A 17,181-nucleotide genomic window follows, 5' to 3' on the forward strand; every position below is an offset into this window, starting at 1 on the left:
GGGAAAATCTCTGCTTGAAGCTCAAACCTTACTAAATACCAGAGGTTCCACACAGTGCAGAGACAATAGATGTTCTGAGTGTGGGAAGAGCTTCTGTCAGAACTCAGCCCTTATTTATCATTAGAGTATTTGTGAGGGCCATAAACTAGGAACTTTATCTAGGGCTAACAAAACTTTTTATCATTTTTGTTTTTTGCTAATTCCCACTTACAGCTCTTTGAATTATTTGCATCATGTGGTCTCTCAGTAGGCTTCCTGCTTTTCTCTTTTGTAGCCTGTCCTGCTCTGGAATGAATCCAGAGCTCCTTTCTATCAATTTCTTTGCTTTCTGAGTTATGGAAGCATGTGTCCCTTCCTCCCTGAGCTCTAGAAGACAGGGGTGATCCAAACTAGCTGCACTGAGATAAAATTTCCTGGGCCACATCTCCACTTGGATTTTCTGTGACCATAGGTAGCTTGATGGAGAACTTCATCTGTACTTGCAGTCAAGACATAGGCCATGTATAGTGTCTAGCACATTTTCTTATAACCACCTGAGCACTCCATAACAGTGCCCGGAGGGGTTTGCTGCTTGTCACTAGCAAAGCGTTGTGAGAGACAGCCCTGGCTGGAGTTTTAAGGGGCACAGTGGTTTCACAGTCCTGGAGATCCTGTCATAAATTCAAACCTTTCAGAGTCTGAAGAAAGCAGCTGTGATTCCCAACAAAGACCTTATGGTTCTTTGAGATCAGGGCTCTCCCCAGCAGGTTCATATTCTTAGAAAAGTTGCTCATGACTTCCTACCCAACACTACACCTAGCTGCAGCTCCTCCTTGACTTCCCTTCTCCCCGAGTGTTTGGATGGGATATCCAGGCAGAATTAATCCCTTTATCCCTGCGGAAAAGAGTTTGGGAAATTCAGTCAGTCCCTGATTATTTTCCATCTCTCCAGCTCTAACTTTGCTTTGTTTTTCCTTCTTCCATGTCTGTTTCTGAGGTTTCTTTCTCTGTTCCAGCAGGTGATGGGGTGATGAATGAGATCGAAGAGAAGAAATCTCTCCAGGAAGATGATGAGTTTTTGGAAACATGTGGGACTTTATTGCAAATATGCCAAGAGGATGTCTCCAGTGGTCACATGCCAGGAAAAGTCTGTGAGAGCCCACAGAGGAGGCAGGGAAACAAGCCTGGAGAGATATCTAATAGCGCCATTCATTGTTGGGGACCTCATAAGTACCTTGATGAAACTACACCCCAACAGAAAAGTCACACAGTAAGGAGAAACAACATATGCAGTGAGTGTGGGAAAAACTTTAGTAAACGCTCAAACCTTAATAAACATTGGAAGATCCACACAGGAGAAAGACCCTATGAGTGCTGTGAGTGTGGGAAAAGCTTCAGTTGGCGCTCAAAACTTATTACACATGAGAGAATCCACACAGGAGAGAAACCCTATGAGTGCTATGAGTGCGGGAAAAAATTTGTTGAGAGCTCAACGCTTAGGAAACATCTGCGAGTCCACCAGGAAGACAGACGTTATGAATGCTGCGAGTGTGGGAAAAACTTCACTCAGAATGCAGACCTCGTTGCACATGAGAGAATCCACACTGGAGAGAGAACCTATGAGTGTGGTGAGTGTGGGAAAACCATTGCTCGGAGCTCAGACTTTATGAGACATCTGAGGATCCACTCGGGAACCAGACCTTATGAGTGCTGTGAGTGTGGGAAAAACTTTGGTCGGAGCTCAAACCTGACTAGACACCAGAAGATCCACACAGCATAGCGTGCCAATAGATGTTCTGAGTGTGGGAAGAGCTTCTGTCAGAACTCAGCCCTTATTTATCATTAGAGTATTTGTGAGGGAAATAAACACCCTAGGAACTTTATCTAGGGCTGACAAAAATGTTTATCATTAATTTTTTTTGCTAATTCCCTCTTGCATCTCTTTGAACAGCTTCCTGCTTTTCTCTTTTGTAGGCTGTCCTTCTTTAGAATGAATCCGGAGCTACTTTCTATCAATTCCTTTACTTTCTGAGTCATGGGAGCATGTGTCCCTCCCTTTATGAGCTCCAGGAGACAGGGTGATCCAGACTAGCTGCACTGAGATGAAAATTTCCTGGGCCACGTCTTCACTTGGATTTTCTATGGCCTTAGGCAGTTTGATGGAGAACTTCAGCTGTACTTGCAATAAAGACATAGGCCATTATTAGTGTCAGCACATTTACTCTTAACATCCCAAGCATTGAATCAGTTTTAATTGTCTAAGAAAAGCTACGTCTAGAATGCAAGCTTCTTTCGAAAGAGGCTTTTTCAAAAGATACTTGTTGTAGTCTAGATGCTCTTTTTCAAAAGATACTTTTGAAAAAGCCTCTTTTGAAAAAGAGCATCTAGACTACAATCAGTACTTTTGAAAAAGCAAGCTGCTTTTTCAAAAGAGAGCACCCAAGCAGTCTGGATGCTCTCTTTCGAAAAAGCACAGTTTGCATTACATAGTACCTTTTTTCAAAAGAGCACTTTCGAAAAAAGGCGTTCTTCCTCGTAAAATGAGGTTTTCTGCAGTTGAAAAAACTGCCGCATTCTTTCAATTTACTTTTGAAAGAACATGGCAGCAATCTAGATGCAGGAGAAGTTTTTTCGAAAAAAGGCCACTTTTTTAAAAAAAAACCTGTAGTCTAGACACACCTGAAATGTGGAACATTTTGTTTCTACTGTTTCTCCCACTACAAAGTGATTGGTGGAGTCATCAAGTTCCCCCCTCTGGACACAAATTCCCTCATTTCCATTTGTTCTCACATTGCCGCGCTTTGTGCTGAACAGCGGCGGGGGTTTGTACCATTTTCTCACTTAAAATATATTTAATTGTAGCAAATTCTGTGGCATCCAAAGACAGTGTGATGTTTTGGGAGGGATTCCTTCCTTTCCCGGCATCCCAGCAGTGTCTGAAGCTGTCCATCTGTCTGAGCTGTGTAGAGTTTATCCTCTTCACCTTCTATCCTCTATCTTCTATAGTTTCTCATGACACAGTGTTCTGAGCTCTCTGTGTTTGGGATTCATGGTTTGAATTCTTTGATCTTAGATCATTAAACTCATTAGAGTTGGAGGTAAAAGTGGTCATCCTTCGTTTAAACCCCCTTTTTCATCCATAGGCAAAGCCACTTCTTGTCCTTTTTCTTCTGAGTGGGGGTTGCTTGTGGATGGAAAGGCAGACTGTTTTTTCCCAACTACTGGCTGGATAAAACCATTCACATAGTGTTGTTATCAATGGATCACAGTCACGCTGGAAGGGCTTCACAAGTGGGGTCTTGCAGGGATCAGTTTACAGAACGGTTCTGTTCAATATCTTCATCAACTATTTAGATAATGGAATAGAGAATATGCTTATAAAGTCTGCAGATTATACCAAGATGGGAGGGGTTGCAGTGTTTTGGAGGATAGGATTATAATTCAGAATGATCTGCACACACTGGAGAAATAGCCTGAGGTAGATAGAATGAAATTCACCAAGGATATATGCAAAGTAAACTACTAAGGAAGGAAAAATCAGTTTCACGCACACAAAATGGGAAGTGACTGTCTAGAAAGGAGTACTGCAGAAAGGGCAGTAGAGGTCATAGTGGAGCACAAGCTAAATATGAGTCAACAGTGTGACGTTGTTGCAAAAAGGAAAGGAGAGGTAATTGTTCCACTCTTCTGTGCGCTGATTAGGCCTCAGCTGGAGTACTGTGTCCAATTCTGGAAAAGATGTGAAGAAATTGGAGACGGTCCAGAGAAGAGCAACAAAAATGATTAAAGGTCTAGAAAACATGAGCTATGCAGGAAGACTGAGAGAATTGGGTTTGGTTAGTTTGGAAAAGACAAGCTAAGAGGGAACATAATAGCAGCTTTCAAGTATCTAAAGGCGTGTTACAAGGAAGAGGTAGAAAAATTATCCTCCTTGACCTCTGATGCTAGGACAAGAAGCAATGGGCTTAAATTGCAGCAAGGGAAGCTTATGTTGGACATCAGGAAAAAATTCCTAACTGTCAGGGTGGCTAAACACTGGAATAATTTGTCTAGGGAGGTGGTGGAATCTCCATCAAGAGTCAGTTTGAGAAATGGTCTAGATGGAGTTTGATCTGTTGGTGAGTGCAGAGGACTGGACTTTATGACCTCCAAAGGTCCCTCCCACTTCTAGTATTCTATGATTCTATGGAACCCACCATGCCATCCCAATATGTCTATCATTGATACATATGATATCATGAGATTGTGTTGTAGGGTTGTCACTAAATATGCTGTGAGTTTAGAAAGCTCTCCAGAGACAATGACAAGGGAGGTAACCAACACATGGGTGAGTGCTGAAGTGGTATCATTAACCTTTCTCCAGCAAAGGAGTTACAGTTAAAAGAACCACTCACAGAAGAGTCAGGCTAAGGACACTACCAAGTTTTGTCAAGAAACCTTAGGTCAACACCCAAAAGTCGACAAAACAAATCTCACCCAAGAGTGTTCAGACTTGTTCCCTCTATCAACAGATCACATTCACATGGGGCCCACCATCATGGACAGTATGAGCAATGCACTGTGGGTATGTTCGCAGTGCAGTGTTCTGATCTAATAAGACTGACTTTTCAGCTTGGAAAAGAGATAACTAAGTGGGGATATGATAAGAGGTCTATAAAATCATGACTGGTGTGAAGAAAGTGAAGAAAGTTACTCCTTCCACAGGTTAACTTTGCATTGTGTAACTTCTTGTCAGAGGATGTTGTGAAAGCCAAGACCATAACAGGCTTCAAAAAAAGCGCTATTATAAATTAATAGCGGATCAGTCCATCACTGGCTTTTAGTCAGCATGGGCAGGAATGGTATCCCTGGCCTCTGTTTGTCAGAACCTGGCAAGGTGTAACTGGGGATGGATCACTGTAACCTGGGATAGCCCCTGGCATTGGCCACTATGAGAAGACAGAATCCTGGGCTAGATGGATCTGTGGCTTCACCCAGTATGGCTGTTCTTACGTTCTTAGACCTACACATCTTGGGATAGCCTCTGAGTTCTTTCACAGCCTCCAGTTTCCAAGAGTGGCACCATGAGTAGATCTGTGGGCTTTCTGTGCTGAAGAATGTCAGAGTAGCACAGCAGTTTGTACCCTCCCCTGCAGCAGCCTTCTGCCTGCCACCGTGTTCCTAGTGCAGGGCAGAACAAGAGCACTCCAATGATTTGCTCTTTGTTTGTTCTTCAAAGGAAGCAGTTCAGTCAGCTGTCAGATGCTTCCCAGAGCTTTGAAAGAGGAAGGGTGCATGCCTGCAGTGGCGCAGAGATCAAAATATTGAGGAGAGCCATCAAGGAAGGCATGGTGGGATACTGGCGCAATCCAGTTCTGTCCGCACTGGGTGTTTATTGACAATGAAGGGAGAAGAAAATAAAAAAGTCTCTTGTAGTGCTGGCTGTTCTTTGTCACTGAAACTGGGCATTTTTCCTAATAAAAATCATAGTGCAGTATGTCTGCTCTCACTGTTACATCATCAAAAGGCCATTTTTGGTGACAAAACTTGGTCGTGTAGACCGGGTATTGCTACACCTTGCGACTCAGCATTGTCCAGTCTAAGCATGCCTGGACACATGCTCTCCAAGCACACCGTCTAAGAGTATAAAAGAAAACACTCATGCTTGGCCTTTCTCTTGTCCCCACCTATGCTGCAAGAAAGCAACAAGGACTCTCCAAAGACTAAAGACTCCAGCAGTGGAGACTTGTCCAGGTTTCAAGCCTTGAACTTGTGTATTATGAACTGCAGTATCCAGCAGGGATAGAGTAACATTTTAAATAGGGTTAAGTACAGTGTTCCTGTAAGCTGGGCGTTTGTGCGGCCTCTCAGGAGAGATTCAAATACTGCCCAGCTGATTAGTAGCGTATCCACAGCTAGGTTTTTGTTTCTACTACTGGTGCACATTTTCACATGCCTTGGTGCACATATAAAATTTATTCTGCAAATGGATGAAAAAAATCTGCATATGGATGGAAAATATTAAAGTGAACATTAGTTGAGAGTTTAGACTATATGCTTTTCTTTTCTTTTCTTTTCTTTTCTTTTCTTTTCTTTTCTTTTCTTTTCTTTTCTTTTCTTTTCTTTGGGTAACCACTCTGACTTTTTGCTTATCAATTATAATAATTTAAAATCTATCTTTTGTAGTCATTACGCTTGTTGTACTATTTATCTTTACCAGCACGTTTGCCTGAAGTGTTAGCTATCTGCCCAGGTTTACAAAGGCTGGTGTATAATTGTTTTCCACTGATAAAGTTGCAGACTAATTAATAAATTTGCACTACTCATCTTGAGCATTGCAAGTCAGTATCTTCTTGCGGTACTAGCAGGGCCGGATTAAGATTTTTAGAGGCCCTAAGCAATGAAAAGATTATGGTGCCCCCCATATGAAATTCAAAATAAAAACAATACTATACCGTAAAATATCTCTCTTTTTTTGTTTGTTTGTTTTTTGTTTTTTGTGGTGCCTCTGCTTTACTGGTGCCCTAAGCACATGCTTAGTCTGTCTGGGTATGTCTACACTACCCTCCTAGTTCGAACTAGGAGGGTAATGTATGCATACCGCACTTGCTAATGAAGCCCGGGATTTGAATTTCCCGGGCTTCATTAGCATAAGCGGGGAGCCGCCATTTTTAAATCCCCGCTGCTTCGAACCCCGTGTAGCGCGGCTACACGGGGCTCGAACTAGGTAGTTCGGACTAGGGTGCCTATTCCGAACTGCCGGTACACCTCGTTTCACGAGGAGTACCGGTAGTTCGGAATAGGACCCTAGTCCGAACTACCTAGTTCGAGCCCCGTGTAGCCGCGCTACACGGGGTTCGAAGCAGCGGGGATTTAAAAATGGCGGCTCCCCGCTTATGCTAATGAAGCCCGGGAAATTCATTAGCAAGTGCGGTATGCATACATTACCCCGCTAGTTCGAACTAGCGGGGTAGTGTAGACATACCCCCTATTAGTAGCATATCCACAGCTAGGTTTTTGTTTTTACTAGGCTGGGAGTTGGGAGGGATTTGGCTGATGCCTATTCCCTGTGTGATTTGTGAATGGCTCGTCATGCACTCTAGCAAAGTGTGGGGCTACTTATCACTAGCTTTGTGAGAGTCAGCCCTGGCTGGAATTTTAAGGGGCACAGAGGTTCCACAGTCCCAAAGATCCGGTCGTAAATTCAAACCTGTCAGACTCTGAAGAAAACAGCTTGGAATCCCAAGACCCTGTGGGTTCTCTGAGTTCAGGATTGTCCCCAGGTTCGTATCCTCAGGGAAGTCGCTCATGACTTTCTACCCTCCCGACACCTGGCAGCAGCTCCTCCTTGACTTCCCTTCTCCCTGAGTGGATGGGATATCCAGGCAGAACTGATTCCTTTACCCCTGTGGGAAAGTGTTTGGGGAAATTCAGTCAGTTCCTGATTATTTTCCATCTCTCCAGATCTAACTTTGTTTTGTTTTTCCTTTTTCCAAGCCTGTTTCTGAGGTTTCTCTCTCTCTGTCCCAGCAGGTGATGGAGCGATGAATGAGACCGAAGAGAGGAAACCTCCCCGGGAAGATGATGAGTATGTGGAACCACGTAGGGCTTTATTGCAAATGTGCCAAGACGATGTCTGCAGCAGTCACGCACTGGGAAAAGGCTGTGGGAGTCCACACAGACCTCAGAAGAGGCAGCAAAACAAGCCAGGGGAGATACCGAATAGCTCCATTCATTGTTGGGAACCTCATAACTACCTTGAGGAAACCACAGCCCAGCAGAGAAGTCACACAGGAAAGAGAAACAACACGTGCAATGAGTGTGGAAAAAACTTCAGTAAACGCTCAAACCTTAATAAACATCAGCGGATCCACACAGGAGAAAGACCCTATGAGTGCTGTGAGTGTGGGAAGAGCTTCAGTTGGCGCTCAAAACTTATTACGCATGAGAAAATCCACACAGGCGAGAGACCCTATGGGTGCTTTGAATGTGGGAAAATATTCATTGAGAGCTCAAGGCTTAGGAAACATCTGCAAATCCACCAGGGTGACAAACATTACGAATGCTGCGAGTTAGGGATGTTAAAATGCATTTAATTAAATAACTAAGTAGCCACTGAGAATTTCAGCCGTTACATGTGGGGTGGCAGTCAGCTCCTGCCTCCCTCCTTTCCTCCCTTCCCCCCTTCCGCTCCGATCGTTGCTACCTCTGATATAGAGGCAGGAGTGTGGAGAGGAGGTCAGCAAGTGCAGGCAGCGCCTCCAAAGTCGGTGTGCAACCCAAGCCAGCTTTTATGCTGGTTCCCCATGCGTAGCTGGTGTCTGCGTGTAACCATGAAAGATAGCGGATGAGCCCAGGCTCATCACATGGTTACACTTTCACATCCCTACTGTGAGTGCGGAGAAAACTTCACTCAGAATGCAGACCCCATTGCATGTGAAAGGATCCACACCAGAGAGAGAAGCTATGAGTGCTGTGAACACAGCAAAAGCTTCGCTCAGAGCTCAGACCTTATGAGACATTGAAGGATCCACAGGGTGTAGAGAGATAATAGATGCTCTGAGGGTGGGAAGAACTTCTATCAGAACTCAGCCCTTATTTATCATCAGAGTATTTGCAAGGGAAATAAACACTCTAGGAAGTTTGTCTAGGGCCGGCAGCACTTTTTTTTTTTTTGTATTAATAGTTTTGGTAATTTCCTCTTAAAATCTCTTTGAACTATTTGCGCCATGTGGTCTCACGGTAGGCTTCCTGCTTTTCTCTTTTGTAGCCTGCCCTTCTTTGGAATGAACGCGGAGCTCCCTTCTATCAATTCCTTTATTTTCTGAGTTATGGAAGCATGTGACCCTCCCGCCATGAGCTCCAGGAGACGGGGTGATCCAAACTAGCTGCACTCAGATAAAATTTCCTGGGCCTCGTCACCGTTTGGATTTTCTATGGCCTTAAGTAACTTGATGGAAAACTGCAACTGTACTTGCAATGAAGACATAGGCCATGTCTAGGATCTAGTTCATTTACTTTTAACCGCCCAACCACTCCATCAGTTTTAATTGTCTGAACAAAACTGGAACATGTCATTTCTACTGTTTCTCCCCCTACAAAGTAATTGGTGGAGTCATCAAGTTCCTGTTCTCATATTGCCGTACTTTGTGCTGAACAGCCAGGAAGTTTTGTACCATTTTCTCAACTTAAAATATATTGAATTGTAGCAAATTCTATGGTATCCAAAGACAATGTGATGTTTTGGAGGGATTCCTTCCTTTCCCAGCATCCCAGCAGGGATGGTCTAGATGGTACTTGGTCCTGCCGGGAGTGCAGGGGACTGGACTCGACCTCTCAAGGCCCCTTCCAGTTTTATGATTCTATGATTATGGAGATGCTAAAACTTTTCTAAAGAACATGACTGAAATTGTGAGACAGCATTGCGTGAAACCGGTTTCAAGGGATGGTAGGAGAAGATGATGGGAAAATCTGTCCTGTTTTTGAATCATCAGATTAGGGCAAGTAGCAATGCAGCAAGGGAGGTCTAGGTTGGACATTAGGAAAAACTTCCTAACTGGCAGGAAAGTTAAACACTGGAATAATTTACATAGGGAGGTTGTAGGATCTCCATCAATAGGATATTTTTAAGAGTCAGTTAGACAAACAACCTGTCAGGGATGGTTTAGATGGTGCATAGTCCTGCTGTGAGTGCAGGGACTGGATTTGAGTACTTCTCAAGGTTCCTTCCAGTTCTAGTATTCTATGATTCCGTTTAACCTGCTCTGGAATTTAATTTTCTGAGGCATTGTCTACACTAGGACTTTACATCAAATTTAGCTGCATATGGTTGATTTTCTAAATGATGTGTCCACACTACCAAGCCTGTCACGTTGACTTTAAGGGCCACTGAGGTCGATTTCAGTACTCCTGCTTTTCATGAGGAGTAACTTTATTTCCAACTTTGCATGGTTGAGTTTACGGTAGTGTAGATGCAGCGTTGGCAGTTGAGGTTATTGGCCTCTGGGAGGCCTCCTGCAGTTTCCTGCTCTGACCCCTCTGGCCAGAACTTGTGCCTCTGCTTCGCTCCAGGTGAGCAGAAAAAGCCCCAGGAAAAGTTGAATTGCTTTTCCTGTATGGCCAGTGTTGGGAACACAACTCAGAGAGAGCAGCACACCACACCACATATGAACATGACTTCAACCAATTATGGTAACACTACAATGAGTTCAAATACTTCTGCTCCCATGGGAGCCTTGATAGCAGCCTTCAACTTCCTGAAGGGAGGTTCCAAAGAGGCTGGAGAAAGGCTGTTCTCAGTAGTGATGGATGGCAGAACAAAGAACAATGGTCTCAAGTCGCGGTGGGAGAGGTCCAGGTTGGATATTAGGAAAAACTATTTCACTAGGAGGGTGGTGAAGCACTGGAATGGGAAGTAGTGGAGTCTCCATCCGTAGAGATTTTTAAGTCTTGTCTTGACAAAGCCCTGGCTGGGTTGATTTAGTTGGGATTGGTCCTGCCTAGGGCAGGGAGCTGGACTTGATGACCTTCTGAGGTCTCTTCCAGCTCTATGGTTCTATGGGCTCTAGTTTCCAGGAGCACAGAAGAGCACTAGAACCTTGTGGACCTCTTTGAGTCATGGGGCGATGAATCTGAGCTCCTAACCAGCAAGGGGAACACAGGCATTTATGGGAAGATTGCCAGATGCCTGGTGGCGAACGGCTATTCCAGTGATGACCAGCAGTGCAGAGTCAAATCAAGGCTCTGAGGCAGTCCTACCACAAGGCAAAGGGGGTGAGTGGATGGTCTGATGGAGCACCTCACAAATGCTGCTACTATGAGCAGCTGGATGTGATTTGCAGGGGAGGCCCAGCCAGCTTCCCCAGCATGATTGTGATGTCCAGTCATGATACACCTGGCAGCAGTGTGGAAGACAGCATGGTGGTGAAGTGGAAGGAGGAACATGGCCAGCCAGTGATCCCAGAGAGCCAAGAGCTGTTCATGATGCTGGAGCCAGTTCCCTACTCCCAGGATGTCTCCCAATTGAGCACCGACCCCAGGGAGGGCACTTCCAGTGAGTTCACAAACCTTTTCTTACTAAAGTGGGCGAAGGCAGTTGGGTATGATGTGCAGCATGCTCTCTGCCTACACAATGCGGGGGGTGGGAACAGCTTGTCAATGTGTCTGCAGATGGAGTGGGAGTCTTGCCTGCACATCTCCATGAAGCTCTCAGATAGGCACTCTTTGATCCTTCTCACAAGGTTTTTTGGGGAGGCCAGTCTTATTCCATCCTCTGCAGTAGGACACCTTCCCATGCTGAGCCACCAGTAAGTGGTCTGATGTCATTGCACCAGAAAGCCCTGAAGCATAAGGCCCAGGTTTGTGACCACATTGTTAGCACCCGCTCCTGATCACTCTGTGATTCGGAGAAGACTGATATCTCTCATGGCAACCTGGATGAAGGAGGAGGGGACCCTATTAGCACTCTTGCTGGGAAGCTGCGTGTGCCAGACACATATTTCCTCCCTCCCCCCTCCCGGGCTGGAAAAGAAGTACTGTTGTGTGTGTTGTACACAGTGGGAATCTGCCCCCTGCCTCCATCCTCCCTCCTCCCACCTGCAGGCTCCTGTCCTGGCTGGGAAAGTAGCACTGTACTGGGAAGCCACATGTGCCGGACCCAACATATGCCAGACACAGAAGTAAGCCACCCTCTCCTGGCCCCCTCCGCCTGCAGGCTCCTCCTCTGGCAGGCCCCTTACTATGCCTGCCTGCCTCCGAACCAAGTGTGTTCTAATGCTTCCCTAAGAACTCTGTGCACCTGCTGTAAAGTGCCCACTTTAAAGCAAACATTTGGCCTTGCATGGAACACATCTCCATTGTCTTTACAGAGACCTTTGGTGTAGGCTAACAGATTAGGGTTAGGCTTAACATAATGTATGTCCTGTAATGTCTGCCCGTGTAACTTTTCATTGCAGCTGGGACAGCAGCCAGCTCAGAGCATACTCCCCGTCTTACAGCATCTGCCTGCCTGGCTCAGCTCTGCAGGCAAAAGTGGATAAGAGAGGACATGTTCAGAGAGCATGTGAACTGCATGAACTCCCTAGTGGAGAAGCGGGCAAAGCACCTGCACTGGATTGCTGAATGCCAGGAGAGAAGAGCCGCCAGGGAGCAGCAGGAGACCATGTTTGCCTCCCTGGATGCTGTGATGGAGCACTTGCCTTCATGTCTGAAGAGGGCCTCCTCCCAGAACCCCATCCACCCCGTCGACAACCCCAGTCCCTCCTCCCCCAGCCCTATTTCTTTCACTCCCTTGGTCCCTAGAGGCTACTGGGGCCCCAGGATATGGGTGGAGAGGGGGGGACTCAAGGGCTGCCATACACTCCAGAACCTCAGGAGGCAAAAGGCAGTTCCATGGGTGTTCCTGAGCCTTCCTTCCCCATTTAGGTTCCCATTTCTTTCATTTCCCTGCTATTTTCCCCTAATAAAAACTCATGTTCTTTGAACAACATCGCTTTATTGCTTGTACTGCATGGGGGGAGGAGAGGGGAGTTAAAGGCAAACACAGGGAATGCAGGGGCAACTTGCTGCATGCAACAGTCTCAAAATTGGACAGGCATAAAACTGTCCTTCAAGGCTCTTCTGATTTGTGCTGCCCCTTGCTGCACACTCCTTGTCACGCTGGCTAGGCGCTCTGCCTCAGAACCCACCCTGCTAGATAAGTTTCCCCCTGACTCTCGCACAGATTATAGAACACACAACAGGCTGCCTCCAGTGTTCCCTCTAAGCTGCCGGGCAGCCCAGCTTGACTCAGCCCCACCCAGTCAGAGACTCAGGGCTCCATGCAGGGAGCTGACAGACTGGGCAGGGCTGAGCAATCACCTGTGAAGCTGTGTTGCCAAGATAATGCCGACTGCCACCATAAAGGGAATGTTGCAATCACTGAGGTCCAGCTCATTCCGGAGACTCCTAACCCTTCCCTTTAAACATCCACATGCAATCACCATTCTACACCTGCTCAGCCTATTGCTGAACTCCTGCTTACTGGGGTCCAGGCTGCTCACATACAGCTTCAGGAGCCATGGGTGCAAGGGGTAGGCTTGGTTGCCAAGGATTGCAACAGGGCATTTCCACCTTTATTATGATTTTCCTATCTGGGGGGGGACGGGGAGTTCCACTCTGCGTCTTTCGGCAGAGACAGGCGTTCCTAAAGATGTGCACATCATGCATCTTTCCCAACCACCCCATGTTGATGCTGATGAAATGGCCCTTGTGATCCTCCAGCAGCTGCAGCACCATGGAGAAGTACCCCTGGCAGTTAATGTACTGTGAGGCAAGGTGGTTGGGGGCCAAGATGGCGATGTGTGTTCCATCTGTCGCCCCACCGCAATCAAGGATCTCCATCACAGCACAGCCCTCCACTTTGATATCCATGCTTCTCAGAGTCACAACCCTCCGTAGAGGAATGGTGCTGATTGCTTTGGCTACTTCTATGACAGCAACCCCCATTGTAGATTTCCCCACTCAACTGATTCCCCACTGAGCGGTAGCTGTCTGGCATTGCAAGCATCCATAGGATTATTGCTGAGCACTTCTCTACAGTCATAGGAGGTCCCATTTGGGTATTCTCACCCCTCGGTGCAGGGGAAAGCCATCCACAAGGTTCCAAGAATGTGATCTTGTGCATTTGGAAGTTCTGCAGCCACTGCTGATCGCCCCATCTCTGCACCACAAGTCTCAGCTTGTCTCACGGCACCAGAACCAGTGTTACACTTTGTCCACAGGACTGGCAGGGCTTGTATGAGCAGTGATTCCATGCCAGGCTGAGATTTGTCCTTGTCCTCTTCCTGGGAGAGCGACAGCCATACGCTTTCCAAGTATTGCGCCATTAGGCACACCAGGACACACATCAGCATCACAGTGGTCTGCTGCAAACTGGGCTCCATGCTCGTGCTGCTATAGTGTCTGCATGAGCAACCAGGGTACAAAAAAACGTAGCACACTGCCTCACAGGGATCCCATGTAAGGGGGGAGGGTCTAGTTGTGCCTCTTATGGGACACTGAGGACATGAGTCCATAACTACCAGTGAGCACCAAGAGTATAGCCCAAAATGCAAAGCTACCCATGGTGCATCACTCTCTGAGTTGATTGCAGGCTCCCTAATGGGATGCACTATTTCCAACTACATTTGATTCTTCCCCACAGTGAGGACACTGACCTTCGCTGTTACAAAATCAAGTGCCCAGAAATCAACCATATTTGATTCAACCTTATTTTGTAGTGTAGACGTGCCCTGAGAAACCAGAAAGGCTTTACACCTCTGTGAATTTTTCTTTCGGTTGGTTAAATAAATGGATATTGGTTTTGCTTAACTGAGCATAACCGATTTTATCTGGACTTTGAGCCAAGTGTCCACTTAGTAAAGTAGACTTTCTATTTTGTTGTGAGTGCTGTTTCTCCACCTATCCATGACGATGCATAGTTCAGCGAACAGGAAAGAATATACCAAGCTATTGGACACACTAACAAAGAAATTGTGATCTGCAGCAGACTCACTGACTGTGTCACCAACTGAAGTAAGTGCAGATGATCACAGTGGTATTCAGTTGCCTCGGTCAATATTGTCTCTGCCAATCCAAGGAGAGAATTCCAAAAGAAATGATTTTAGAACTCTGCCAAATGTCCTTGTATTTGGTTCTCAAACTATTGTGTCCCAGACCCTACATGAGGTTACTGCAGAAGATACCACCTGACTAATCTTTTGAATTATTAAATGTGGCCCTACTATGCAGATATGGAGGAAAGAATGGTTGTGCTTTGCTGAAGTCACCCTCTGTAGGTGCTGCAATTGTGTGTAAAATGAAATCAGTGTTGAATCATGGGACGGGACCTCGACAAGTTATCTAATCCAGTCCCCTGCACTCGAGTCAGGACTAAGTATTAGAACGTGGGATGGCTACAGAAAAAATAATAAAAATGATAAGGGGTATGGAGTGGTTGCTATATGAGGAACGATTAATAAGACTCAGACTTCTAAGGAAGATATAAGACTACAAACTCATGACTGGTATGGAGAAAATACATAAGAAAAAGTTATTTATTTGTTCCCATGAAACAAGAACTAGGGGTCACCAAATTAAATTAATGGCTAGCAGGTTTCAAAAAAAAAAAAGGGAATTATTTCCTCACACAACACACAGTCAACCTCAGAAGCTCCTTGCCAGAGGATGTCATTGAAGACCAGAACTTTAGCAGTGTTCAAAAAAACCTCGGTAAATTCATGGAGGGTAGGTCCATGAATGGCTATTAGCTAGAATGCGCAGGAATGATATCCATAGCCTCTGTCTGAAGCAGGAAATGGGCAACAGGGCTGTGTCTACACAGCAACATTATTTCGAAATACCTAGTGTTATTTCTAAATAACTTAGTCCGCATCTATACAGCAGGCAGTTATTTCAAAATAATGTTGAAATACTGTCAAGCTGGAGGACGTCTTACTCCAATTCCTGTAACCTTCATTGTATGAGGAGTAAGGGAAGTCGGGGGAAGAGTGCTCTATTTTGAAATAAGTGCTGTGTAGAAGCTCCCAATTTTGAAATAAGCTATTTCGAAATAAGCTACGCCATTGACGTAGCTCAGTTTGCGTAGCTTATTTTAAGCTAAGCCCTGCACTATAGACACATCCTTGATGATTCCCTGTCCTTCCCTCTTGGCACCTGGCATTGGCCACTGTTGGAAGACAAGATCCTAGATGAACCTTTGGTCTGATTGAGCCTGGCCGTTCTTATGTTCTTATATTCTTACCTATTTTCTAATAGAAACCCCACCTCTTGTAACTCAGGGTATGTCTACACGACAGAGTTTTTTGGAGAAAACAGCCATTTCTTTTAAAAAAAAAAACTTCACTTACATCCAAACTGCAATTGAGTTCTTTCAGAAAAAAAATTGAAAGAACAGAGGTGTTTTTCTGACATTGGTAAACCACTTTCTATGAGGAAGAAGCCTTTTTCTAAAATAGCTCTTTCGGAAAAAGGCGGGGAAAAGGGAGTTCTTTCGAAAGAAGAGGAAAGAGGAAAAAGCACAGGTGCTCTGGTGGTCACTCCATCCATATTAATCACAACTTAAATGGGAGATAACATCCATTCAGTGTGGACCTTATCTTTCGAAAAAGCAGATTGCTTTTTTGCTGTATAGACACACTCCAAGGGGGAAGCAGTCTCCTTGTGAGCCTGGCTAGCTCAGTGGGTACAGCATCAGACTTTTAATCTTAGGGTTCAAGTCCCTGGTCAGGTGAAGTAGCTTTCTTCTCCCCAAGGCCCTTTGCTGCATGCCACTCAATAGGCAACTTCCTGACTTGCCCACTGGCCTCTGCAGGAGCAAGGGCTGCTGAGACCTTGAGCAAATGCCTGGTTGGCCACAAAGCAGTGGGGGGCCAAAAGGGCACCTCTGCCATGGTGCCTTCAAACCACACTGACTGCGGCTGCCTCTTCATGGACCCAGCAGGAGGCTGCTCTGCCCTTTGGAGCACCTCATTTGTCTCCATCTGGAACAGGAGTCCCATGCCATAGCTTTTGCTCACCATTGCAGGTGGGGAAGCAGGATGACTGCCACAGGAGTGTCTGTGAGTAGCGGCCGCTGAGCGTGGCTTGCTCTGCCATCTCTGTCAGGGCTAGGCCCGGTTTGTGGCTCAGCCTGGCCGGCTGGCTGCACCTTCTTGGACCAAGCCCATGTCCGGAGTCTTGTGTGAAGAGTCGTTCGGGGAGGTAAAGAGCCTGTAGGTTTCCGGCCACGTGGTGCTAACAAAGCAACGTGGACTGGAACCATAGAAAGCATGCCATCTAAACATCCCCTTTGGGCCTCTCTTGTAGGGGAGCAGCCAAAGGGAGCGCCGGTCCCAGCTCGGCTCCGACTGCCCTTGGAGGAGCCAGGGGCATGGCATGGCATGGGAAAATGAGCTTCCCCCCTACAGGCTTTCTGGAAATGGGTGGGGAAGGGGGATGACTGCTGTGGGGTGCACGTGGTGGGGAGGTTAGGAGAAACAAGGAGTGGTGCAGGCTGTGAAAGGACAGGGGTCTGTTTATAAAACCCTTTTCTTCAAAATGAATCTACCTTTTTCTGCCACTTTTAAATTAAGCTCAAACATATTTTATTGAATAAATGTATAAACAAGGATGGTTTTTTAGAGCGACTGTTTAACAGTAGATGTGTTAGAAGCAACTCCGTCAATATCTCTTTTCGGAACACAA

The 17,181-nt window shown here is 46.0% G+C and overlaps 1 protein-coding gene across 7 annotated transcripts in view; it reads left to right on the forward strand.

Annotated features, from left to right (window-relative positions):
- The window catches only part of LOC102455421 (uncharacterized), a 35,483-nt gene extending 23,036 nt beyond the window's left edge, over positions 1–12,447 (forward strand). The window contains exons 13-17 of one of the 7 annotated variants that reach the window (XR_012897424.2): positions 996–1,607; positions 7,489–7,857; positions 8,729–11,011; positions 11,199–11,315; positions 11,913–12,446. Coding sequence is in view for 1 of the 7 variants with exons in the window: in XM_075907132.2 (XP_075763247.2) it covers positions 996–1,607; positions 7,489–7,857; positions 8,729–8,748 (1,001 nt within the window). In the remaining 6 variants the exon portion in view is untranslated. Of the gene's footprint in view, positions 1–995; positions 1,608–7,488; positions 7,858–8,728 lie in introns of all 7 variants that reach the window. The other 6 variants (XR_012897426.2, XR_012897422.2, XR_012897425.2 and 3 more) reach the window with 6 other exon arrangements.
- The last annotated feature ends 4,734 nt before the right edge of the window (positions 12,448–17,181 follow it).

This window comes from Pelodiscus sinensis, chromosome 22 (genome assembly GCF_052426305.1).
Source record: "Pelodiscus sinensis isolate ZL-2025 chromosome 22, ASM5242630v1, whole genome shotgun sequence".
Lineage (NCBI taxonomy): Eukaryota > Metazoa > Chordata > Testudines > Trionychidae > Pelodiscus > Pelodiscus sinensis.